The 27856-nt window shown below is 42.5% G+C and overlaps 1 protein-coding gene across 24 annotated transcripts in view; it reads right to left on the bottom strand.

The window, feature by feature from the left end:
• Positions 1-19395, bottom strand: part of ptprk (protein tyrosine phosphatase receptor type K) — a 95334-nt gene extending 75939 nt beyond the window's left edge. For 14 of the 24 annotated variants that reach the window (XM_034579666.1, XM_034579669.1, XM_034579677.1 and 11 more), the window contains exons 1-2: positions 19028-19394; positions 12757-12780 (exon numbers count right to left, since the gene is read on the bottom strand). In XM_034579666.1, the coding sequence (XP_034435557.1) occupies positions 12757-12780; positions 19028-19118 (115 nt within the window). In that variant the 5' untranslated portion in view covers positions 19119-19394. Of the gene's footprint in view, positions 1-12756; positions 12781-19027 lie in introns of all 24 variants that reach the window. The other 10 variants (XM_034579670.1, XM_034579679.1, XM_034579682.1 and 7 more) reach the window with 5 other exon arrangements.
• Positions 19396-27856: the final 8461 nt, after the last annotated feature.

The raw sequence follows: 27856 nt of genomic DNA, 5'->3' as shown, positions 1-27856 counted from the left end.
TGGACTGCTAATACATGTCTGCCCGTTAGCTAAACAACATTAAAATCGTGTTTCGGCCAGTGGCTCTCTCTCTCTCTCTTACACGGTAAAAGGAGTGAGCGTCCACATCCGTCCACACCACATTAAACAGTAATGTGGGTTCACTGACTGAAAGCTGTGTGTGTGTATGTGTGTGTATTCGTGTGTGTGTACGTGTGAGTGTGTGTACGGTCAGTAATGAGGTGTAACTCGTGCGCGTCAGTGGAAGTTGAGTGATCGGCGTAATGAGCAGCAGAACATAGAGGATGGGGGGGGGGGGGGGGGGGGGGGGGGGGGGGGGGGCACACAGGAGTAGAAGAAAGAGGAAGAGGAGATGTGCGGGAAAGAGGAGGAGGATCGTGTATTAAATTCTTTAGCATAACGATTGATTACACATGTAAAGGCCGCCTGAGTCTCTACACGTGATGTTTCATGCTGCTGGAGATGTGATGCCTGATGGGACAACTCATAAATAATAAGTCAGGGAAAGTGATGATTAAAAATCTAGAAATTAAAGCATCTAAATACACTTTTTAAAGTTAAAAACATGATAATTAAAAGGCCGACTTTGAATGGATGAGGCCAATATTGAACTTTTGATGATTCCTTCAGGCTCTCACAACTTTTCACAACTGGAATAAACCTTGCATTTGGATTTGTAAGATTTATGTCGGGTTTAAAAGGTGAAAAACTAAACCTCGACTGATCAAAATGACTGATGCCATTTTAATCCCTCACTCCATCTTCCTGGTTAAATCTTCAACGGCTCCAGCCAAAAGCTGAAGAATGTGAAACAGAACCAGCCCCCCCCCCCCCGAAAGACAAACAGACTGATTTCGGAGCAGGAACCCACGAATCTCTGCACGGGATTCCAGCCAGTTAACAAAGTAAACACGCACGAGAACAAAGGACAAAGTCTCCATGTGGGTTAGCGCAGGTTAACAACTCGTAGTTCCTCTCCTCTTGGTGCAGGTCAAAGTGGAGCGCAAGTATCGCTGCAAACGGAAAAAAAGCAAATAGTGCGTTCTGGTTGCTTTTTCCACTGAGCGTGTTCGAGCATTAAACCCAAAACCGGGCGCAGATTTATGAGGAGGGGGAAGAAAAAAGAAAAACCTCGCCTTACAGAGCGAGATCTGACAAAGAAAAATCCGAGCCCTGCATCCTATCAAGCCGGCATAACTTTCACTCCCTCCCTCTGTCTCGCTCCTCTGTTGTTATCAGCAGATATGGAGGAGGTAAGGAATGAAAGAGTGCAGCTGCAAGTGTTTGTTGTGTCAGTCCGCTCCGGTCTGAGCTGTTCCTGCGTAGTTCCTTATCACACTTGAAACAGCTCTTGCTCCCTCTCCCACACACTTTTCTCGTCCCACTTCTATCCCGTATCATTTCATTCTCATCCCATTTCATTCTCCCCTCCGTTTTCGTAAAAAGGATTATGGAGCAAAGTCTGTGTCACTCAGATTCGAGGCCCTGTAACGCAACACATCTAAATAGCTGCTTATCGCGCGCTTGTGAGCCAATCGACAATTTTACAAAACACAGTGCTTTCATATCCACTTCTGCTGAAAGTAAGTTACACAACACAACGACGACAATAACGGAGCAGAACTTTTTCTTCTCCCCCTCCAGCATATCTCTGTATATCTGCTGCCGTGCCAGCTTTCAACGAGATGGAAAAAAAACGGTCAGAAATTGCAAAACTTTGCGGAGCTAACATCCATGAAAAGAGACTGGTACCAATACAGTCCTGGTTGTTAGCCGGCGGGTTCAACAGACACCTCATCACAGGATTCAATTTCCCATGCACAGGGCTCACAGGGATTTAAAGGAGATCTGATTCAATACTAAGGCAACAGGAATTTAACTGCCACAGTCAAATATAGAAATGAATTAATTTCACCTCCGCACACACACACTGTGCTCGGTGTTCACTGTTGTTTAAAACAAACGTCATGAGGTCATTTTTCCAGACTACAAATTACCCCCATGTAAAAAAGATCAACTCTCTAATTTATCATATTGAAAAAGCCCCAAAAATGAAATGCAGTCGTGGTCCCATGATAAATTACACTGGAGTGTGTTGGACCATGCTTCATTACATTGTAATGATACAACAAATTGATATCACAGCCGCCAAGAAAACAGTGATTTACAATTCACTTAAGAAATCACAGAGTGTGCTTATAATAATAATAATAAAAACTCTGTCTTCTGCCAAACCCACTCTTTGTTCATTTGGAGAAAGTTTGGATTCCTACATTGTTCTCACTGGTAGGTGAAGGTTTTAACACAGTTTGCTAGGATGTGTTACAAGGCTGTGGATTCTTCTCTGGTTTTAATAAAATATTTATTTGGGATATGTTTAAAGGTTTTGTGATTTCCATTTGAAAATTTTGTTAAATAAACTTAAGACAATTAAATGTTCTACATCTTTGTATGTGTGGGTTTTTTTTTTATTCGTACAGCCACCAAAAGCTCTTAAAAGTGTTTTTAGTGCAGAAAGTCACAACAAAATATCATTAGGTTTGTCTGTTGGAACTTTAAAACACCGCTCAGTGGGACTAATGAAATCTGGCATCTTTGAGTGAGTGAAGTGAAGTGAAATAACAAACCAAAGAACAAAGATAAGTGTCCGCTTACTGTGTCAGCCGAGCTGCTGATAAAAATGAAGAGGACTTTTCAGCCCCGCCGCCCCCCCCCCCCCCCAAATATTCAGTCTTATCTGTGTCCTTGACAAAAGCTTTGGGCATAAACGCTGGTGAAATACGAGGTGTTCTGTGCGTTATGTCGTTATGGGCCCGTATATAAGCAAATCTCAAGTATTTCCAAATAACAGACACCGGACCAATCAGTGGGCTCGTGTGTTATCATTCGTTCAGACATTTCGTTTATCCACGCTCAGACAGTTTGGGATAAACGGTAAATGAATGGTTGTTGGTCACAACCACATATCTACAATAGGGCGGGTTTGACACGATGACTGAGAGAGGAGCGCCATTGAAGTATTTTCAGTAGTCCTGCTTATACCGAGCGTCTTCATGGCCTTAAAGAGACAGGAGCTTCAACCAAGTGTTTCAGACAGAGGCTGAAAAGAGGAGCTGCAGCAATGGACAGTCTGAGGGGAGTTTTCTCAACATTGGAACCTGTTCAAGTAGTAACATAATGATAAACCTGACTATGAACAGAATATGTCTCCTTTAAATAAACTTGACACAATACATTCTGCCCACACAGCGTTCCTTTAATCGAACGTCTACCCAACTGTGTCCAGATAACGCCCCATGGAATTTCGAAATTGAAAATGAGAGGCTATCGAAAACACTGCTAACAGCAAATTCTTATTGTTGTCCTGACTAGTGTAGATGCCAACTTTGTTTAGGAACATGTGGTTCCTCATCAGAATTTGACCAAGCATCCATCTTTACCACCACCACCACTTATAGATGTGTCTTACACCGCGAGTACAGGAGGAACCACTCGGATCTACTTCCTGAGAGAACAGTCCAACGGGGTGAAAAGTGTAGAATAGACAATATCCTATTATTAGCAACACTGCAGATGGATAAACCCACTAACAGCAGATTATTTCTGCTTTAAGCCTTCAAGAAATAAACACTCCACCGTGACCTGTTTTTATCCACGTTCACGGGCTTCCACGTCAACATTAGCACCAGTTGGATTAATATAATTATGTGCCGCTCGTACACACAGTTCAGTTGGAATTGAATTCACTAAAACCTGAAGTGAAGTCACTCTCTCTTGTCTCCTCTCTCCACCACTGCTGCTGCCTCGATTAAAGTCTCCTCTCTCCCACTCTTTCAATCTCTCCTGCTCTCTTTGGACCACTAACCTTGATTCACTGTTCTCCGCCACTCTGCCTCGGGCTGGCACACACACACACACACACACACACACACACACACACACACACACACACACACACACACACACACACACACACACACACACACACACACACACACACACACACACACACACACACACACACACACACACACGAAAATACACTGCGGCATACACTGAATGGAAGATATACTGTACACATGTACTTGACCATGGTAAAGTAGAAGTGGTTTGTTTGGGGCCAGTGTGAGGGGAAAGTGTGGCTAACCGAAACCACATGTGGCTGACTCGCTCGCTCTCGATCCTGAGGTATGTGAGCCTCTGGAGTGTGTGTTTATGTGTGCGTCTGCGAGTGTGTGTGTGTGTGTGTGTGTGTGTGTGTGTGTGTGTGTGTGTGTGTGTGTGTGTGTGTGTGTGTGTGTGTGTGCGTGCGAGGGGGAGGTGTGATACGGGGCAAGCGGTGGAGAGAGAAGCAGAGTGAGCTCATGCCTTGACTTTAACCTTTATTTATCCAGGGAACGGTCGTGTTGAGCAGACAAGCTGCTTTCTTTGCCGTGTCGCTATACGTCCACACGGGAGCTGCTCTACTGTAACCACCGTTTTCTGCTGGTGGCCGCTGCAGCGGTGCCACCAGATCAGTCAAGTGCTTTGCTCAAGGTTAGAGTTGTTAACACTATAAATAGTACTTACTGGAGCAACTTCATACTGCTGTTTATGTGTTAAATAGGACACAGCACACAATAGTTATTAAATGTTTGCATCAATCTCTACTTTGAGTCTATAATCTAAGGGACTTCATTTTGATAAATATATAACCGTTTTCAGACGTGTACCCCAGAAGATGTCCGGAGAAATTGGGTACAGAAATTGGGTACAGACGAAATTCTGAAATAAACTTTAGACGAGGATGCGATTGCCAAGAACTACCCTTTCCCGAGATATCGAGGATGGAGCGCCTCTGCACCCAGGACAGTAAATGTCTCACGTTCTGCAGTAATATTAATCCCTAGTGTAGATATGAACGTGGTCGAAGAACAACGGGCAGGCACGGCCTTTCACATTTTTTTTATTATTTCTCTATCTAGCTCTGAGTGAGAGAACAAACGGGAACAAAGACACAAAAGACGACAGTAGTTCAGTTCAGAACCTGCACTTAACTTCATATCGCTCACTTTGTAATGAGGGACTAACCCTTCAAGACAGAACGACGCTGTGTGTTAAGGTAGTTCTGTGTGCATGTGTGCGAGTATGTGTAAGTGTGTGTGTGTGTGTGTGAGGTTGAGTGCAAGAGACAGTTTGTGTCATGGGGAGGTAGCGCTGTATCTGCTAACCGCTACTTCAACGAGACAGCTCACTTGGCTCACACACACACACACACACACACACACACACACACACACACACACACACACACACACACACACACACACACACACACACACACACACACACACACACACACACACACACACACACACACACACACACACACACACGAATGAGATGCACACAGACACTTCATTTACCTTTGGCCCGATATAGACATTGTGACAGTTAACCTAGCCACTTAATACAAAGAGACAGTTTCTTCTACAAAGACTTATATCAGGGGGGCAGCGGTATGTGTGTGTGTGTGTGTGTGTGTGTGTGTGTGTGTGTGTGTGTGTGTGTGTGTGTGTGTGTGTGTGTGTGAGTCAGAGTAAATCTGGCTGAATTGAAAACAGAGCAGAGAGAAAACACCAACAAAAGCATTCCAGAAAGTGGGTGAGAGAGAGAGAGACACAGCCAGACCTTGACGTCAGGACGGGGGGGGGGGGGGGTGGGGGGGGTCTGTCCTGGTGTGACACTGATCATTTGACCTAAAACTATTTCTTAACTGTTGGCCGGTAACATTCTCACTTTTTTATCTCCTAATAAACCCATTTTTCAGTTCAGGTTGAAACAAACAATCTGGAGATGCTGCTTTGGGGTTTTCGATGCTTTTCAACCTTTTAAAAAATGAATCAATGATGGAAAGAGACATTATTTGCAGCATGAAACACTTTTTAAAGATGAGTTCATGTATTTCTATCCTCGCTCTTTCCTATCCACCACGAAGACCCAGTAACATCTGGCTTTTATCTACAATGGGAACAGATACAATCGACTTTCTCTCCCGACTCAAATAACTCTGCGGTGGACACAGGTTTGTCTCGGCTGCGTTTGGCAGTTGTGGAAATATGACACCGGGAGGAACGTGCTAATTTCTTCTTGTTTTATATTTTGGCAGTCTCATGCCGCACATGTTGTGGCACGGTGATGCACATTGAACCTCCGGGCATTGCCGCGTAAATAGCCAAGAACAATTGGGTTCTTATTGTTTGTTTTACATCTTGGGAAAATTGTGCAACAGCAAGTTCTTCTTTGCAAGATGCAGCATTGACAAGACTCCACTGATGGCAATGGGAAAGGAGTTAATCTAATTTATTAAGCCAGTAAACCTTGTTTAAAATAAGTATTAGATGCTCAAAAGTTGAACGATTGGTAGATTGAACTGTCAGTTCTTAGACATTTAACCAAAACTGTGATTTGAGTAAATGTTGCTTTCAAAAAATCCAAACTTCTACTTCAGTTATTGAGTCAAACTACCTTTTTTTTTTACTTAATTTTTATGACCATCTGTTGTTCTGCATATTCACTCTGTTTACAAGTATTTCCACCTTAAACAGTCTGGAAACATGAAGTCCCACCCTTGCTCTTGTTGTGGGGGGAAACATGGAAACAGGAGAAACAGGGAGGGAGGGAGGAGAGGGGGAAAAAGAGGTAGTGTATATGCGTGGAGGAGGACAAGAGGGGAGAACGAGGGGGTCAGAGAGGGAATGGCAAGTACATGAGAAGGGGGGGGAGGGTTCGATAAGCGCCGTGTTGCTTTGTTTAGGTTAGTGGGCCATAAATTCCAAGGGTAGGAAGGAATGGAGGGGGGGGGGAGGGGGACAGGGGATAAAATAACCGTTAGGAAAAGCTTGGACGACAGAAAAGGAGTGAGTGAAGTCATATTTGGAGAGGAGAGGAGGAGGAGAAGGAAAAGAGGAGAGGAGAGTTTGTTTGACTAAACTGACTGATTTTGCTCGACTCCACCAGACACGGTGCCGTCTGCGTAATATCAACATCCCAGGGGAGTGAGTGAGTGTGTGTGTGTGTTTGTGTGTGTAGCGAGTATCAGCTTTATAAAATACACCTCCACATTAAGAATCCCAGGGCTACCTCCCAATGAAAGCATCACATGTCCTATTTTGGTGTTTTTCTTGGTTCACATGTTGCTCCGCAGACCCGAGTCCGTTGGGAATTTTTTCACTGCACTGTTTTCTTATCACTTCCAGTGGAAGGGAAACACTGTTTGCACCGTTCAAACAACCCTGCAGTTCACTAATCGGAGCAGCAGAACTCACGGTCAGGGTTTCCCACGAGCATTTGCTCAGCGCGGCCCACTTAAAAGCACAAGTGCCTCTGGGAGTTATGGTCTCAGTAGGTGCTGTGAAGCTACCATCTCTGGAAACCGTGGAAAAACTATTGTTTGGTTGCATGAATGCGTAGAAGTAGAAGTGAAAGGAAAGAGTGTTTGGAGGTGTAAGGTCACAGATCAGCAGGCAGCCCAGAGCTTTAACAACCTCAGTTAAAGCTGTTGGTGGTGCTGCATATTTTAATTTTAATGTAGGCCAGTCAAGGCTCATTTACGCTCAACCGTTGGACACGGAAGCGGTCGGAGCCTTCTATCCATACTCTGAGCTCATTTCGTTCGTACCTGCGCACGGCTTCTGAATGCTTACGGATACAGATGAAACGGAGCAGTACCACCGGAAATCATCGGGGGGCAGTGTAGCCCATAGTTCAAACGAGACGACCTTCGCGACACGACGAAGTAACATCGTATATATATATGTGTTTTTTCCATCTCTGAAATACACTTCAATGCTACAAGAAAAATATTCAAAGAACATTTTTCACGATTGTCTTAAAAAAAGTTTATGCACTAAAGAGTTTTTGGTTGTTGTAACCATAACTCTTCTTCGTACTGGCCGTGAAGATCCATTTCCAGTGTTGCTCCGGTGGAAGAGATAAGATACAAGATCTACAGTCCTTGTTCTGTGCAGAAAATGCATTTGAGGGCTGAAGGTAATGCAATGTGTGCTGCCGCAGTGTCAGTTAGACAAATCGAGTGGGTATGAAGTCCCTTTATTTTCCATAAACATGTATTCTTTGCTCAGCCAGGGTGAAGTGATAACACCACAAAACAGGCATTTTATAATAAAACGGACTTTAACTTTGTAAAAGAATGTTTGGTCGGAATAACTCGACTTTTCTAACTCTTCAGACTTTTAGCACAAAACCAGGGACTGATATCCATACTGAGAATACCGAGGTAGCGTTTTCTTGTAGCTAGCTGCTAACTCCGCCTCTGCTTATTGGTGTGCGATGTTTCCCCGTAAAGCAAACCAGGCGTTCTGGGAGTTCTGTGGCAATTTCAAGTTTGTGTAGCATCAATATGATTTTAAAGATGTTACTTTTTCGTTAAATTAACTACATTGTGTTGCTTTAAGACAGGCTTGAAAATAAGTGAACGTATAATTTATATTAGTTGATTATTTTTTACAATTACAGTAATCAATCAGTCCATTAACTGTCAGTGAGGAACTGTGAAAAGTGTCCATCAGCATTTCCCAGAGTAAGATACTTAGTCATTCTAGATCACCAAATTTTAAGTAATTAATTAAATCATTCAATAAGTTAATGAATCAATGACTTAATCATCTTTCTGTTTGAATAAATTTGTGTCTTCTTTGACTTGTCTCTTAAACTAAACTGGGACTTTAAAGGGACGATTGTTGGGGGGGGGGGGGGGGTACTGAATTATGATTACAGACATCAAAGCTTAAGAATCCAGCTACTTACATATTCATACAAATGAGGCTTGTTTTGGAATTAATAATGAAGACATTATATACGACACTATATTTATATATTCTGAAAGCTCTCCCATGGGAAATAATGTAAAACATGCGACTGGGTTGAACTTTCAGGACTGAGACGAACCAGCCAGACGTCTGACGGACAGACAGATGTTCAACATTTAAATGTCCGTCTCCCGACTCTCACACACGGCCCCCGTCTGTTACAGCGATCGGCTGTAAGGTGCGTACGCCATCGCTGTCAGACTGACCATGTGTCTGCAGTCATCTAGTCATCTGCAGACAGGAGGGACACACAGACAGACACACACACACACACACACACACACACACACACACACACAGGACGAGTGGCTGGCAGACAGACCGACACAGATTAGGATGTCAGACAGACAGATAAAAGAACTCGGCGAAACACCATTTAGAGGGAAAAGACAGCTCAGGAAAATATCTGCTGCAAGATTTAAATCTCTGCTCACACAGACAGACCGAGGACCAGCACCGTGGTGATGTGAAGATACATAGTCAGGGATGGAGATGATAATCTTAATGGACCGGTCATCTGTCTGTAAGCTCCTGGTTCACACACACATACACACACACAACCGAGGGTTTATATATCTCGAAAGCTTATACCGCTCTTGACATGAAATCAGCTTAAAGAGCGGAGAGTTATCAGCAAGGAATGTAAGAAGAGTAAAAATAGTGTCCTTGTCTTTTTGATATCAGCGTATACATACTGTACGAGGCTGAAAGTGACTGCAGCACAATGTCCTCTGGGAGTTAACACAAGACTACACACACACACACGTAGCCATAAGCAATCCAGGATCAGTAAACCAGAGAAAGTCTCGTTCCTGATGTGTGTCTGTGTGTGTGTGTGTTCATGACAGATGTCTTCTTAACTGTACTAATGTAAACCACTTCAGCCACTGCCCAGAGCTACACGCACACACAGACACACACAAGAGCTCTTTGGACATGTACACTGTAGATCCAGTCCACCTGAAGGCAAATACAATGAGGCTGAAAACACACACACACACACACACACACACACACACACACACACACACACACACACACACACACACACACACACACACACACACACACACACACACACACACACACACACACACACACACACACACACACAGAGATCGGCCGTCACATTAACTCAATGCAGATAAAACCGTTGTCTAAAGTAAATAAAACAAAGAGCATCTTTTATGTAAGGTTTCTAAATCCTGATATTACCTGTCACTGTAAATACACTTTCCGTGACTCACAAGGAGCTTTGAAGGAGACGAAAACAGCAACAGCACGTGCCTCCGGAAAGTCAAACTTTGGATCATCTCCTCATTGAAATTCTTCTTTATAGATTATTTTGGGCATTTCGCCTTTGTTTGGAAGTTGAAAGGAGAGGAAGACGAGGATGAAGGGTTGAGGAAAAACAAGGAGACGTGTGTGGGAGCAGATCTGTTTTGGGTTTTGATTTTTGGTTTCACATCAGCAACTGAGTCAGCAGAATCCCCCCCAACACCCGATATGATAAACACACAGGACAATATCAGGGCTTGGTTACAGTGACAAGAGGAAAACTGCAGATTAACTGTGAGGTATCACTTTTATGCTTCATTTAATGGCAGAGAACCATTTTGCCTAAAGTACAGACCTCCTTCACTAATGTGAGAATATAAATAACAAAAGAACAGAAGAGGTTTATGTTCACTTTAGGCTTTTCTGGCCGTTTTAAGTCCAAAGACTCAACTTATCAATAAATGAGTGGATATGAAGTTTGTGTTTTACATTGAGTATATTTATACATGTGCATTTATTTTTTACATATAGTTATTCAAAGAAATTGTTTGTTGGTGCAAACATGCGACAATAAAATTCCTTAAACGTCTGCTAAGTGGAACAAAAATGATTATGAGCTGTAATGTATTATAGTGTAAATGAAGGAAGGAAGCCGGGTTGGAGATTTATATATGTTGAGTGTTTCTGGGTGAAGCTTCGTGGGTTTTAATTCCCGGATGGAAAATTAAAACTTGATGGATATGAGGGTTTGATGTGGAGTCTATTCACAAACCATCAAAACAAGTTGGGGGATCTCCACCCTTTTTATTGAGTCATGAATGATTCACAGCAAAACAAGATAATTACAGATTTGGCCTTCAGAGAGGTTTCAATTCAAGTTAGACTCTGGGCTGTACCACTTGATAAATCTGACCTTATCCTTTAAAAACACTACACCTGTGTTAGTCTCTACAAACTATCACCTATGAACCAGAAGACCATCAAACACATTTTCGTCTCAGAGGATGAATTAAGGGAAATCTCCTGAGATCAGTGAGCGCAGATGCAGAAGCTGTCAAATCCATTTTCAAGAACCTGTCCTGCTTAATGTGAACCGACAGGATTTCTGCCCCAACGGCCGACCATTAGCTCGCCATTATTTCTGTATTAAATAATTTGTGTTTTCAAGCGGAGCACTGCCCAACACACTCTGAGCTTCTCTTTCAGTTTTTAACGACTAAGCAGAATAATACCTTGTGCAAAGTTTGACAGTGTAAAAATGAATTTGGCTTTTTATTTCTTTTTATTTTGTACATAAAGTTTATAATTGCTCAGTTTTTTTGGCACAGCAAAGCCTTGTGGGATACCACATGCACCAAACTCCGCAGTGACACAGCGATCTCTCTGCCTGTCCCTGCTGTGTGACGCGTCTGTGGTGTATTTTACTAACCTGTCACTTTCCCGAGAAAAAAAAAAAAAACAGTCCCTCATTAACAACCCACCGCCATGAGTGTGTTTGTGTGAAAGAGAGGGAGACGGAGAAGAGGAGAGAAGATGACAGAAGAGAAGAGAAAAGATGAAAAGAGGTGTATTCGGCTACTGAAGTTACTCAGAGCTCTTTTTTATTAAAGACCAGGCTCAGCTAAACAAACGGCACCTGAAAACTTCCAAGACTCCCAACAGCTGTCGGACTTCACACAGACAGACAGCGACAGGAAGGGAAACACGCAGACAAATGGCAAATGGATTAACTGACAGCCAAGCTGGCAGAGCGGCAACGACACACAGCAGCAACGCTTCAAATGTTTCATTGATTCAATGCAAGTTGGACTTTGTAGAAATTATTTCCAAGGAACGGAAGAAGCTGCAGACGTGACCTGAAAGAACCAAAAACCATCTCAACATCGAATCGGCTGCGGTGTGTTTGTTTAAATATCACTGTGTACAAGGCTGAGTTGTGCGTTCGTGTGGTGTTGAAATAATCGGACAAATTAGTTCCAGACTCAAAACAACTCGTAAAGTCTGTGAAGATTTTGGTACACGAGTTGCCAAATTGCTCTGCAGCTCTAAATAGTAGTTTCTAATGTGAACTTGTCAGATGTTACTTTAGTCACTTTCAAACTTTAGCCAAGACGTTTTTAGGACCAATTTACCCTTTGTTAGTATATAAATATTGCGATGAGCATTCAAGGTGTTGTTTAAACCCTCCAGACACATAAATACAACACATTTTGTTTACAGCCTCCATGTTTTTTCCCCAACATTCGTCTTCAAAGCACACAAACACACTCAAGTTGGACATTCTGAGGAGCATGTGAATGCACAGTAAATAACGGCTTCTAAGAGACGCACAGAAACCACTATACATGTAAATGAGCTTTAAGTCCAAAAATGCAATGGTTAGTGAAGACACAACAGCTAAAACATGGCAGGAGTACGGTTGACAAAACTAACAATTAGGGATCAGGGAACACTTAGACCACTGCAGCTGATCTCTACACATGGAAATGAAGGGAGGTTAAGGCACAGACCCAGGGTTACGTGTGACGACAACAAAGACGATGACTATGACGATGACGATGACGTTGACAGGTGAAGCTCAGCTCGTGGCTGGCCGGTCATAACTCACCCTTCTCAGCGCGCCCCATGTGAGCTGCGTCCGGTAGAGGCAAAGCAAAGAATAAGAAGACAGAATTAGTTTGGAAGGCATGCACAGGTCAAACACATGCACATCAGAGAAAAGCTCTGGACGCAATTTGCTGTCCAAGCACAATGTTTTCCATGATTACAGGCACATGCCGTGTAAATAAATCAAGCAGAGAGCCCAGCCAGATTTCCCAAACCCTGATTAACAATAAAGTTTACAGAGAAACTGTCAGAAGGTGAAGAACAAAGAGTGTTTTTTAAAGTTTTCTGCAGGTCATTAGCAACAACACACACACACACAGTGGGAAAAACCCGCTGCTTTAGTAGGAAGCCATGTTGTCATAAAACACAGTGCATATAAAAAGGCATTCAACCCTCTTGGAAATGTTCAGGTTTTTACTGTCCTATCGCCTTTACTGCAACATGTGAGAAGTCTGGCTTCTCCTTAAAAGAAAAAGGGGGATCTTGTAAAAAAAATAAAAGCTGTAAATATCCTTGCAGAAATTGCCAAGTTTTAATGTACATGCAGTTTAAGAGGGAGAAAAGGGACCAGGGGCCTCAGAAATAATCTGCAATAAAAGTAAACACCTCACAATAAATGTACAACCTCTCGTTTAGCACAAATTGGTATTTTAAAAAAGGTTGTTTGTGTGGACAACTGTAACTTTAACCTTTGACCCACACACGTCCGACCTCAACCCTTCCCCTCTGCTTCACCTAACCCCTGTGGTAACCAAAAATAATGGTTTTCCCAAGACTGTCGTCACCTGCCTGCATCTGTTAATCTCTCTCACACACACACACACACACACACACACACACACACACACACACACACACACACACACACACACACACACACACACACACACACACACACACACACACACACACACACACACACACACACACACACACACACACACACACACACAAACCAGCCATGCCTCCATTATATATACCATTATCATCACACACACACGCACACACACAACTGGTGCTGAGGCCGCTCACATCTGTGTGAGTCAATGAGTGTGTGTGCGCACTGTAATGTAATTAATCAGCTGAGAGTGTTGATTACTTAATCTGTCATTAGCCAGCCGTGTGTGTAAGTGTGTGTAAGCGAGTGTATGTATGTGTGTGTGTGAGGTAGCAGTGTGTTTCAAGCCCCCTCCTTGTACCGACAGCTGTGACCAGAGCCAAACAGGGCAGAGCGGAGATTGATGATGTTGGACTAATACCATCATTCATCAGGGATGTGATATTTCAGGGATTCTGGATTTGTTTGGGATGTGCTGCCTCCTTCATTTCCATAGGGACTGTGCCACCTTCTAGCTTCACTTCCTGCTGGATGACTGATGATTTACATCCATCATCTACCAGTGTATAAAGGTTAATCCTGGCCACAACAGTCAGTATATTCACATCTGTCTCTTTTTGTGTAATTTGTGCAAGTGGAAATGTTGCATATTAGCTTAACTGAGGGGGTAAAGTTGTCATATAAGACAGAGAGAACACAATAAAAGCTCAAATACAGACGAAGCCTCCATGTCACACATTTTCTGGAGGTCTGATTGTCCAAAAATGGTCACAACAGCAGGAAAATGTCCAAAATAATCCGGTGAAGGGTGGAATCTGGGTAGAACATGCAGGAGGCAGGAATCACATGTTCTTGTTTACAGCACATGGACGCCAGCATCGGCCGTTATCGCCAAATGCTCTTGAATCTCATCATCTTTCCAAGTTGATATCTCCTCGTTGGCGACTTTTCTACCTGTACAACACCTCTTTTTCATCCTGAGATATTTGTGTCTGCGTGTTAGAACTGTCATTGCAGTGAATTCTGCAATAAGACAATATTCTGCTGTATTCTCACGTGGGCTCACGCTGACTCTGACATTTCACTCGGGGGGGGGCAGGCAGAAAAAGTTCTGGGAAATGTTTGGAGCAACTGACTCGTACATTCGCGTTCCCACATTCGGTCCCTCTGGATAATTTCGGGAAGATTAAGAGTTCAGCGAACGTCTAAAAGCAGCCAATTAAGTCTCTTCTCCACCAGAAAGCCCCCAAAAAATTAAAGAATAAAACATCTCTGGTTGAAGTCCAGGCCGAGACTCTTGTTTCTCCTACTCTTTTGCCATAATTGCTGATATACAACACCACAGGGTACTTACTGTATATCTCAGCATAGACAAGATTAATTAATTACCAGTCATCTTATTTAGGAAGCAGCCGTTACATCAGCGTGCAAAACAAAGGGACATTTTTCTTTTACCATGTGCTGAGCCCAAATAACCCACAGACTCACAGCACAATTAATGACTTCTTTTAAAGAGTTTTTAAACAACTCAAAATGTTCTTCACCAGATGCAGTAAAGTAGAAGCGAAGCAATGTTGCGAGGCAGAAAAGTCAACAAAGGAACTCTGTGATTTACGAGCATCGCTGGTGTTCGGTTAATTGCGGCCTCTTGTCGTGTCCTCTTGAAAAACGAGGCGCTGATTCACGCCAGAATTCCACAGATTTGGCAAAAACGCGTGGCATGTTTCAAAAGAACACACATCCAGTGGCTAGCATGACACCCTGCGGTGTGGTTGAGATGTTTTCCCTGACAGGTCGGCGTGTCAATCATGCGCTGTCCTCCGTGTCGCTCGCTCTTCGAAACTCTCTGACAACTTAACCTAAGTCGCTGTGTGTCGCTAATGCATTTCTCAACCCCCTCCAACTCACACACACACAGACACACACAGACACACACATGCTAATGGGGGATTAGCTAATGAATTCTCTCAACAGATTAATTACATTGCTTGTGTGCGCTCAGACTTCATCCCCAAACAGCAGAAGAAATGAGCCAGTACTTTTCAAAGAGATGGGTTTGTGTTTTTTTTCCCTCTCCCCATTTTCTTTTTTTTTTTTTTTAAATCTATCACTAAATTGAAAATCCGTAGAAACAGATTGGCTCTGGGCAAAGTGGCGTTTTATTTGAAGAAGAAGACATTAAGATGGATCTGAGGGATGGCGGCGAGAGGCATTACTTTTAACGAGAAAATAAATAAAAACGGGCCTTTGATTTGGCGCCATTTTAACATGGCATGAGTAGAATGAGGCGTCTTTCTAAAAAAGTCTAAATGAGAGGCGAACATTTCACATGCTCGTCTGTGTTACCACTGTACTCCGCGGGGCTTCAAAGCATCGGCCTCCCTCTTCCTCTGTAAATGACAGCAACACACATTCTCACACACAGACACACACAAAGAGGCATGACAGAGAAACACACACTGACACACACTGACACTCCCTCCTGCCGTTTTCACAGTCTCTTGAGTGGAGGAGATGCCCACGGCCAAAAACCAATGGTTGCACTTCTTGTTATTTTCCTCCCTCTCCTCTTCTTGTCCTCTTTCTCACTATCACTCCCTTCCTCTCGCCTTTCTCTGGGAAAACAGACAAATTTTTTTTTTTCATCTTCCAAATGGAGCGGGAAAGTAATTATAATTAAACCAACTTGGTTCTAATGCTCAAAAATACTAAAATAATTTACAATTATAATTAAACCGGCTCAGTAGCGGCGGCGGAGGCCTTCTAATTCGTCTGGAGACGCTAATGGAAAACAATTATTTCACTTCATTAAGATTACAGACGCCGGAAATCTGTGTCACAACTCGATCAGAGAGGAGACACATTTAGAAAGTTGTCAAATTATCATGAAGTCGGTCGTCGACTTCGCAAAAGACTCACATTCATTATGCTGACTTCCTCGGTGATAAAGCCAAAACCAAACAGCCTCAGAAACAGCACAATAACAAGAGATGAGAGTGAGACAGACATATTTACATAAACGCCATAATTTATAGTTTCCCTTTGTAAATGGGGAATTAGAGACAGAAATGAGGCAGATCCAGAGACGACGTGTTAACGCAGACTCTGTCGAGACGTGACGCGTTTTTACATTCCTGCTGCTGACGCATCCTGTCAGTGAAACAGGAGGCTGGTGAAGCAAGAAGACACACGTTTGATTCCCCCAGTGATTTCCTTTCATCGGCAACTTAATAATCGCCACTTTTTCTCAGCGACGGGTCACGTTGGCTGCGTTATTGATCCGCCCATTAACCCCGTCAGCCTCATCACTTACACATACCGTGGTGAAATGATTGGATAAAAGTGCTGCCACAGAAATGACCGATCCACAAAATCCCCCACGCTCTGCACCAAGGTCTCGCTGGATTCACAGTATAAGGCCATTAATTCCTATAAACTGGTTCCTTTCATTGCAATTAAACATTACATTTTCCCCTAAAGAAAATGTATTCTGCAAGAGAAAAGCGACTCTTTTACCCCCGTCCCCACACTAATGACAACCCTCCTCCCACTCTATGTTAATGCAGCATCCAGCCACCAGCATTTACTTGCAAATGAACGGCACTCTAATTCCCAGAGAGGCCTCCAAGAAGAAATTCCACACATTTGTTACCCACAGGACCAAATGGCTGCAAGGGCGGAGGGGGGAGGTGGGTGGGGTAGATACACATGGGGTATATAGAGGCTTCAGAGGGGGGGGCTCACAGATGAATTGGTAATTAATGTGTAATTTCTATGCAAATCATTGACAGGCCGGAGCCGGAGAACAGTGGAGCAGAAAACGACATTGTTACACAGTTTCTGGTTATTTCCAGCACTTAAATGGAGCGTGATGTGTCCTTTATTACATCCTGACGTGGCCCGGGTGTGAGTTTTTGGAGGTCAACTTGGAAAACAGCCGTGTGTGTGCGTGTGCGTGTGTGTGTGTGTGGGGTTCAAACAACAGCTGAATACGGAAATAAAACCGCACAGCAGCCACGCAGACACAGGTACAGAAAGAGTTTGCGTGACTTGCAGGGAGACATGTCTTGTCGTGTGTTTTCTCTACGTGGTAACTTCCTCTGCGAGTTCCTTTATCGGACCTTTGCAAACGCACGGTCCCGTCACAGCACCGGGCACATGCACGCACCGCTGCAGGGTTTTCTCCGTGCACCGTGCGTGTTTCTGCAGGACAAAAAACCCCGAGTCCTGCAGCGTGCATCCCCGCAAAAAAAAAACACGCAGCGGTCATTTCACGCATTCTGAATACTCAACACCCCGTATCTCCGCAGATTCCCTCCGATTTACACTTTTATCACGGGATGAAACCCCCAGGAAATAAAAAGTAACCGCTCTCGCATTCCTCCAACAGGCGATCGGCGTGCACGCTATTTTCCCAACCATTAGGTTTTAGTGCGTAAAAGCGCAGATAAAAGTTGGAGCATGGATCGTTTGGTTCGCGAGGAGCTCACGCACGAAGCGAAGCGACCGCTGCCTCACGCACAAGAGCAACAGTCCTCTAGTCATCTCTTCACACCACTATCATTATATATAATTAAGTATGTGAATGACGAGAAGCTGCACGTGCATTTAAAAGGAGGATAAAGGTCGGAATAAACTCTTCTCGGACGCAGCTCCACGACCTGAGAGGACCGCGGAGTGGAAAACACCACAAAGTGCAGGATCGTTATAATAAACACGTATGATACAGATCATCCATGTGACGTTACATGTGTATTGTGGCTTTTACGCAGCGATCGTGCACACATGCAACTTTTTTCTCCATCCACGCGCTGCACGGATGAAAAGTGGACGATGTTTTCCACGCACAGGATCAACCACTCCTCTTATGTCTTCTTATAATAAATGTTATTATAGCATTACAATATAAAAGAGATGAGACGAATGTTGTGTGTGATCGCGGATGCAAGTGAATGCACCTCGGATCGTTTGTGTTTTTCGGGATCTTTAAAAATCAGATCAGCTGTTTTCTAACGATTTGACAGGGAGTCCTGCGATGAGAACGTAAAGAGTCAACTAAGTTCTAAACCTTTAGGATTATAACAAAGTTCGCAGTCTGCGCCACGAGCACCGTGTTAGTCATCGGTTCAAGTGAGAGCCGAGCACCTCGCACGGGCTCGGGTACGCCACTTGCGTAAAAGGAGAGAGACATTTTTCGCGTTGTAATTGCAACAAAAAAAACAGAATTTACCACGCAAGAGAAAGTGCGCAAAAGGTGACAATTGTACGTTTCCAACGCGGAGGTTAACTTTTTTCTTTATTTCCTCCCGCACCTAAACACACCTGTGAGGAATGCGTGAGCAGAGAGAGGGGGACGAAGAGCAGGAAAACGAACCAACTTTAAGAAACCGTGCGTGAGAAACATTGCGGGGACTCTGTTTGCGTGTTGTCGTACCTGTCGGCATCTGCGCGGACACCGTGGAGAGGTGAAGAAGAAGAAGAAGAAGAAGAAGAAGTCCAGGACGTTCACGGGAAAGTGTATCCATGTTTTCAAACGTGGCCCGAGTCCGTGACAGTCTCCCCCACCCCCCCCACCGTCCGGAACAAGCGAAAAAAGGGGAACCGAAAAAGTAAAAAAGTTTGCTCTTCACTCCTCTTCCTCCTTCACGCGTCTTTTCCTCTCGCTCGTCCTCTTCTTCTTGTTATTCCTCCCGTGGAGTCGGACGCTCCATTCTCTCCTTTCTGCGCTTTCTCGTACGCTTTTTTTTTTTCTCGCTTGCTTGCGGGCTCCCGCGGACCCGAGTGAGGGAGCGCGGGCACGAGAGAGAGAGAGAGGTAGAGAAAGAGAGAGGGAGAGAGGGAGGTGTGTGACGTCACGAGGCAGGAGTCCGCTTCAAAAAGCAGATTAAAAGAAAACAACGTGTCTCGAAGCGAGGATTCGTCGTTTTGTCCGGTTTGTGCGTTTTTCTGTCGATATATACTTATTTTTATCAAAGTCACATTATTTCATTATGTAGAAATCCCCACATCAAAGGAATAGTTCACCCAAATAATGAAAGTTCTCTCTTGACGTATAGGGATAGTTCACCCAAAAATGAAATTTCACTCATCATCTGCTCATCACTATGCCGATTGAGGGGGTGGGATCTAAAATAATAAAATAATAGTGTGTTTCATTTTAACTGTATGATTGTTTTTTCTCTGTTTACCGTAGAACGAGGCCAAACTGGACAAACTAAACACCTTTTGAGTTTTTATGACAACTGAAGGCTACCACAGGTTCACTTTCTTGTTTGGAAGGGGAGGGTGAGGTGAGGGGTATTCAGCTGCAACATGCAACTTCACCACTAGATGTCACTAAATTCTACACACTGAACCTTTAAAAGTTCTACATGTAGCTTTTCCTTCCGTGTAACTTTTGGTTTTGTTTACAACACATGGACACCAGCGTCGGCTCTTATCACCAAAAGCTCTGTTGACATTTCCGTTGGTGTCCTCCACATGAAGGCTCCGCTTTGTCATCCAGAGATATTTGTTTTCTTTCTGTTTTTTCATCTGTCACGTATTAGAAGCATCATCAGCACCTCCTCTAGCTCGTGGTGAATCCTGTGGAGGATCCTGCTGTGTTCTCACATGGGCTCCTCCGGAGTTTCTGCAGTCTTTATACTCGGGGGGGCCAGATGGAGAAAGTCTGGAGGCTCTCACTCGGACATTTGCGTTCACGCATACTGAGGAGAATGTGTGGAGGATCTCCAGAGCTCAATGCAAGTCTGAAAGCAGATATAAAACACAGATTTTTCAGTGAAATACAAATTTTGGCCTTGGAGTTATATTCAGAACCCAAGGTGATTTCTTTAAATGGATAATTATCTGACATAAAGTGTAGAATGAAATGTGAATGGCTACATTTTTCTAGTCTTAACAGCCACTCAAAGTGCTTTACAACTACGAGTCACATTCACACATTGACACGCACATTCATACAGCACTTCTTTACTTCCATATATGCAAATGTATCGCACTTCTCTATCAGTCATTCAGTGACGGCCGTGCCCAAGGACACTTTAACATGTCAAGTGAAGGAGCCGGGGGTCAAACCCACGACCCTCCGCTCATGGAACGGCTCGCTCCGCCTCCTGAGCCACAGAACAGAAACAACTCATAACCTCCTCATGTCAAGAAGCACAACACACATCCAGATACAAAGGGAGGAGGAAATTCAAGTGGGCCTGTGTTACATCACCACACAATGTTTGTGCTCATGTTCATTTCAGCAAATTGAACTCATGAACAAAAACAAAAAAAGAGCAAAGAGAAACATAAGAGAATTCTGCAGGATCTGCAACCTCATCAATATGTGCAGCCAGGGGGCGCTCCCCGCTGATTTAAAGGAGACCATGAGGACTGTTAGTGGACTGTGAACACAACTGCACCTTTCTTTTATTTTGTAGTAAAACTTTTCTATCAAATTGAAAGTTAAAGGACGACCTTTACATCCCCTGTATAAAAATAAACGTGTAAACTTTGCTCACGTTTGCGGTTTATTTCATCTTTATACAATTAGCTTATCGCGCTTCGTACACCAGCATGTTAGCAACCATTTCTGTTCTTTCCCGTGTGAAGAAAGTCGCCAACAGCAGTGACAGCCAAGCTTGTCAGACGTGGGTTAGATAAAATCATGACGGGCCTTCACAACATAGATGTTTTGATTTGCTGCACGGCTTGAGCTATAAATATGGTGCAGGGAATGTACGAGCAGGAAACAGATGTGCATTGTGTCAGCGCGTTTTGTTTGTCAAACTATTACAAGAATAAAGTTATAATTTAATAATGGGGGAAAAGTCCAAGTGATATTACGAGAATAAAATCTGGATCCAAAATCTTGAACCCCTTTAATACCACGTAGATGTAACCGATGATAAACAGTTGACCAATACAAAACATTTCCTTCTTCACAAAAGAGTTAATTTCCTAAAAGTCTGTGTGGTTCTCTTTTTGGAATCGACTCAGTTTCTTGAACAATTTTTATAAATCCCGAAGATAATGTTATGCTGAGCAGCCAAAAGATGAAGTATTTAGTTGTTTTGTGAAACTGAATTATAAAATAAGTGATGCTCCACATTCTTCATTCAACGAAGACAACAGGCTCATCTGATATTCCCCCTTTAAAATGACTCTATTTTAATACATTTATGAGTTTTTAATCACATAATTCAATTCAATTCAAACTGTCTGACCTGGAATTAAATGTCCTGCAAATTAAACCTGGGACCAAATATCACTCTGAGGTTTCTACTCGGCTTCAAAATGGGAGTTCTGCTGTTGTCACGCAGTGTTGGCGCCCGGTCATTATACTGAATCCTCACTGTTGTGTTTGCTGAAGTTGCAGCTTCATGTGCAGTTTCCTTCTCACACACATTGCTGTCGTGCCTTTCTTTTGTATGCACTGATGCAGGCAGCACTGATGCAGGCGGCTTTTACATTTGCAGCTTTGTTCCATGGGCTTGAATCATCCCAGTTCACCTGTACTTCCAACATAACAAATGATTTGTTCATGGGTATACAGTGAATACAACCCTGTTTGCTGTCATGGATGCTCCTACGATACACAGAGTATATTTACCCGCTGTCACATCTTCAATATTCACATTTATTGGCAAATATAGTTGCACAGATCTTGTATCTCGTGTAACGTCTGTCAGATGTGTGCTAAAGTGAATGTAAAAGTGGATTTTGTCATTGAAATGTTCACATGGAATCAGTTTTTCAGTAGAATTTGAACCAAACATCGTATTTCACAGTGGGAAATCTGCTCTGCGGTGATTTGAAGTTGTTCATTTCTCTTCCACCCTTGTTTTTTTCCATCACGTTGCAACTCTAATCCAGCTTCAGGTAGCAAATAACATGGCAGGCAGTCATTGCTGTGTAATATCAGATCTGGACTGAAAGTTAGTCTGCACGAAACATTTCCTGTGCTGGAAAATGGACAGCGAGCACAAATAGATTTTATATTTGGAACTACTGGACGACCCTGTTCAACCCCGACACAGGTACATTGTTCCTGTGCAGACAATTTCCAGCAATCTAACCTGTCAGCGCGCTCAGTGGAACTCACCAGTGCAATTCTGAGACCAAATGTGCTCCAACCAGTGTCTCTATGATGGATTACACAGGAGCTTCCTCTGTTTTCAGTCCAAACCCCCGTACGGACAGAAAATAACCTTAATATCAGACAATTTTCCGGTTCCCATTCAGTGATGTATTTTTACATCCAATTCCAGGCTGTGGTTCAGTTCAGTGTAATTCAGCTCAGTTCAGTGAGGGCAGGGTTACAGGGAAAATTGTGTTTGCAGTTAATAAAAAGGCAAATTTGAACTGCCACATTGTAACAGGATGCAAATTCACAAACTGGTACATTAAAGCTGTTCTCACTGGCCCCAGCTGCAGACCAGAGCTCGGCAACGGCCTCATATGGATGTGATTGAGAGGAATATGAATTTGTTTTAGTGAACTTTTGCTTTGTCATAATGATAAACAACTTCAGGTCAAATCAAAAAACGATCAATTCTCAGCTGATTATGTCTAAGAAACATTAACATAAACACTTTTAAGCAGTTTTCTGGTATATATCACACTCAGGATGTTCAACTGCTTACTGTTTAAAATCTGTGTGATACAAGCTGGAACATGTCATATTTTCTAATGGCTAATGGCTTCAGCTTCCTCTCTTCAAACACTCTGGTGAGTCTGCAGTTTTTGGCCTGGCTGGAGGAATGGAAGGAGGGAGAGAGGGAGGGAGGGAGGGGGGGGGCTCAAGGTTTGGCAAAGTCCACCTGTTGTTCTAACTCAGACTGAAATCCCAGCAACAGATCGCTATTAAATTTCACACTGATGTTGCCAGAGGAGGAACCGCACAGGGTTCGGTGATTCCCCAGACTTCACCTCTAGCACCACCATGAAATTAATTTTCTTATTTCCCTGTGTGTCAGCTTGGCCAGGGTTTTGTTTTCACTCCCGTCTGTGTGTGAACAAAATAACTCAACAACAAAAACATGGATTTTTACCAAACTTGGTAGGATGATAATTTGGGAGATTATCTCCAGATGATTAACTTTTGGAGCTGATCGGTGAAAGAGAAAAAGTCAAGAATGACAACAAATATGGTCTGAAATGCACATTTTCCAAGAGATCTCTGCAAATTATCAGGCTAGAGACACAATCTAAAGCTTATATTGATCAGAAAATGATTCCCTATCATATAAGTGAAATCGTATGATGAGTGACATCAAGAAGAAGTCAGAAAATTATGTGATAACCATAGTTCAAAATGTATCTCTGCATCTTAGAGGACTATAGTCATGATGGTATTACTGTGAAATAAGACAGGGAACACAGTGAGCATCATACCTGCTAAAGATCGTCCAGGAGAGGCCTCAGATATAAAGTCAAGTTCCTCTATGACCCCTTCTTGACTGAGCGCTCTGTGACTTGCTTGTTATTTCACCACCTGTTAAGGAAGGACAACTCCTGTCTCTGTCTGTCATATAGTTTATTTGAAGTTAGACAGCAAAGTCAAGAGAGACGGCCCCTTGTCTTGTGCTCTTGGTTTCAGGTACATTCAGAAAGCTGAATAATTTGCAATAAGTAGAAAATGGAAATGCAAAACCCATCAGCCTGCACCTTATACCCCGGCTTGTCCTCTCAGTTTAGGATAAAGACTTGAATTGTGGCTGCTTTATAATGTACAGTATACGACACGGCCCTGACTCCGCTAACCAGAAATGTGAAGTTGACCTGAGCGTGAATAGAAAACAGCAATTTAAGTTTTACTTTTCTGAAAAGACACAACCTTCACTCTGTCATGACAGACGACAGATTGTTCAATGTTTGAATCACCGAAAAATGGATTTTCTTTAATACAGTAAAAGTCAAAGCAGAACATAGCAACAAAACCTATAACTGAATAGAATAGAGTGATTGTTTTAAATATAATATGATGTTTCTTTTATCCTTTTCCTTTCATTTCAAAGTGCTTGATTTTAGATTATTTATTATTTGATCCATTGTCGATATGAATATATTGATTCAAGCAGCTTTGGTGAGAGGATCCATTTGTATGTGTTGGTGAGATTAAATTATTGAGAATTTATTCAAATTACCGAGGACTGAAAACTCACCTCAGGCACAAGACTGGACCTAACATTATTTTCGGATGAGGAAGCTGTGCCCTTGTTTCGGTAGCGTGGCTCGATATGAGGGTCATTCCGTCCTCTTTCATGATGTGACGTGGAAAATACCTGCTCTCCTCTACAGCTGGTACAGTTTGTCGTGATTGTCTATCAACCTTAATTGAGAGAAATCTGTCAGATTGAGGGGACTGATGTTTATGAGTTTATGTTATTTGGTGCATATTTATTGAATTCAAGGGGACTACAGAACAAGTATGTGCTACAGAAAGCCGTTCTTGTGTTTGGGACAGGACGGCAGCACCTTTCACCTCCGATCAGAGTCAAATAAAAGAGAGAAAAATCTGGATGAAAGTGTTAAATTAATTAAAACAAACACTGAAGGACAAGAGCCAGAAAGCCACAGGAAATAGATGAGAAAGAGGAATGAAATCTGAATAGAAAGAAAACGTAAAAAAAACAGAACACCACTGCTAATTTTCCCCTTCAGAAAATGAATAAACAGAAGCAAATCAAAAAGTCTATTGAGCAGGTAGAAGTTAATTTTTGAAAGAGTGCAACTGAAAAACAGGATTTCAGCAGCGCTTTCATTCTCAAAGATTAAAATTTAGGGAATTTTGTATTTTAAAAAGTAGATGTTTGCTATTGACCTTGTAAATAATAAACAGTTGGTATTAAATATATTATGTATATATCAATATTATGGTCAAAATATAATCACACACTTTATTATGTGTACTTTTCAAGATGCAAGTGAGTCAAGTCCAAATCCAAGTCAAGTCTTAATGTTTTGTGTCTGGTTTAAGTTTTACGTCTGGAGGAGAAGAGAGAAGGAGAGGAGAGAAGAGGAGGAGGAGAGGAGAAGAGAGGAGGAGGAGAGGAGGAGGAGAGGAGAAGAGAGGAGGAGGAGAGGAGAAGAGAGGAGGAGGAGAGGAGGAAGAGTTTTTCTTTTTGCAGACAGAGCTGGTGAAGCTCCATGTTAACACACATACACAGAGATTTAGAATTTGGTGTCTGTGTGTGAGAGATATGCTCGTTCATATTGAGTCTCAAGGTCGCAGCTGTGGTAAGAAACCGCTGTGTGTGTGTGTGCGTGAGTGTGCGCGTGTGTGTGTGTTTATTTAAAAAAAGACAGATAGTGATAGAAGGTGTGTGAGCGTTATTTCTCTCATGCATACTCAGGTCTGAGGTATGCAACCTGGTGTGGGAGTGTGTAAACACACGTGCGCACAAATATGTACTTTTGCTCACCCGGAGCTCTCACTAAAGGCGAAGCCAGTTTTTCAGCTCTTCCTTCAACACAGTACCAGACTGGTATTGTGCTCTGGTACAGACAGACGTTGCAGATTTCTCCAACTATCTGAAGGAAACTTGGCCTGAAAAGATTACGACAAAGACACAGATTATTTGGAACATTCCCAAAATGTTTGAAAGCAATTTTTTGAAATCAGACGGAAGATCTTTACTCAGTCTCTCAACTTGACCTTCTATCAACTTATCTGTCGATCAAAGATATAAAAAAAGCAAAACATCTTTGAATCACCACTTTCTATGCAGGAGAATATTTTCCACAGGAGTTTGTACAAAAACCTGAAATTTGCTCCAGGAAACAAGGCGAAGCAGTTTTATTTATAAAGCAGAATTTCATACACGGAGGTTGTTTCAAGGTGCTGGACAGACTAAATTTAAAAGAAGTCCATTTAAAAATCAAAAAGCACAAAACATCTCTCAGGCAAAGAGATTAAAAAGAGTATAATAAAAGAGGAAAATAGGAAAAACAAATTTAAAGGATAAAATCTGTTGAAAGAACTTTAAAAATAAGTCGAAGGAGAAAGTTAATACAAATAAAATATATACAAATGTGTAAAATAATGAAATAAAAATAGAATGATACACAATAATGGTATGACCTTGAATTTTATAAAATAGTTAAAGGCATTTGTGAATAAAACGTATTCAGTGTAGATAGAAAAAAATAAGTTTATGTCACCTGAGTTCATGTAAATGTGTATTTTTGTATCAATGTTTTTCCTGCAGAACAAACTTTTCCTGTATCCTTACAACAGACCTTACCAAAATAAAGCTACAGTCAAACACCTCACTAATGACTCAGCTTTGCACACGTGGTTTATTTGCACGGTGCTGACAATGCACAGAGAAGGAAAAAGAAACGATTCCCTGTTGGACAAACTTGAAGAAAACATTGTGGAGGCAGCTGAACTTTATTTTTGGTCGCACATTATCTTCCAAATCTATATCCTGCCAATGTATGTGCATGCCCACAGAAGCTATGCGACAAAAGACGTGGCCAAGGATGTTAAATTTAACCCAGATCATTCAGTCCCTGTCCTATTGTTGTCGAAAATGAAATAGTTGGAAGTATGACGTTTTGTGTTTTGAAGCTTGTTTTGTTCTCTCGCTGTGCAAAATGTTCTAATTTTTAAATTAAAATGTTCTAGTTTGTCCAGGAAATAGTTAGAAATGAGAAGAATCACTGACTCACTTCGCTAAAAGCTGTGACCTTGATTTAAAGGGATAATCTGCGAGATCATTCATTCTGATTTGTTGTATTTTCCACGTTAAGACGAACATTTTCTTTCACGACCGACAAATATTAGAAATAAGACTTTTCATAAAGAGGTCACATGTAGAAGTGAAACAACTGGAGACAGAGAAACAGCAAATATTGGACTAAGTCACATGTTGTTACTTTAAGTCATGTGTCTATGTAAATGTCAGCAGCTGTTTTATAGAGCTCTGAAGAATCAGTGTGTGTGTGTGTGTGTGTGTGTGTGTGTGCATGTGTGTGTGTGTGTGTGTGTGTGTGTGTGTGTGTGTGTGTGCATGTGTGTGTGTCTGGTCCATCCTGGCCTATAAAGCTGGCACTGCCTACTTGTCTGATCTCCTGTTACCATGGCAATGCCAACTATGGCAGGCCAACACCATATGGTTGCTATGGTAACTTTCCATTTTTTTTTGGCCGATGCTGGTGAGCCAGGTGTATCAGCCAGCTGGTGACGACAGGTGGAGGGTGGGAGTGAGTGTGTGTGTGTGTCTGTGTGTGTGTACTTGTACTTCGATCTTTGTGAGGATTAAAT

The sequence above is a fragment of the Hippoglossus hippoglossus genome, chromosome 24 (genome assembly GCF_009819705.1).
Source record: "Hippoglossus hippoglossus isolate fHipHip1 chromosome 24, fHipHip1.pri, whole genome shotgun sequence".
NCBI lineage: Eukaryota > Metazoa > Chordata > Actinopteri > Pleuronectiformes > Pleuronectidae > Hippoglossus > Hippoglossus hippoglossus.
The sequence above is the reverse complement of the archived record's forward strand: the minus strand, read 5'-3'. Positions and strand labels throughout refer to the sequence as shown.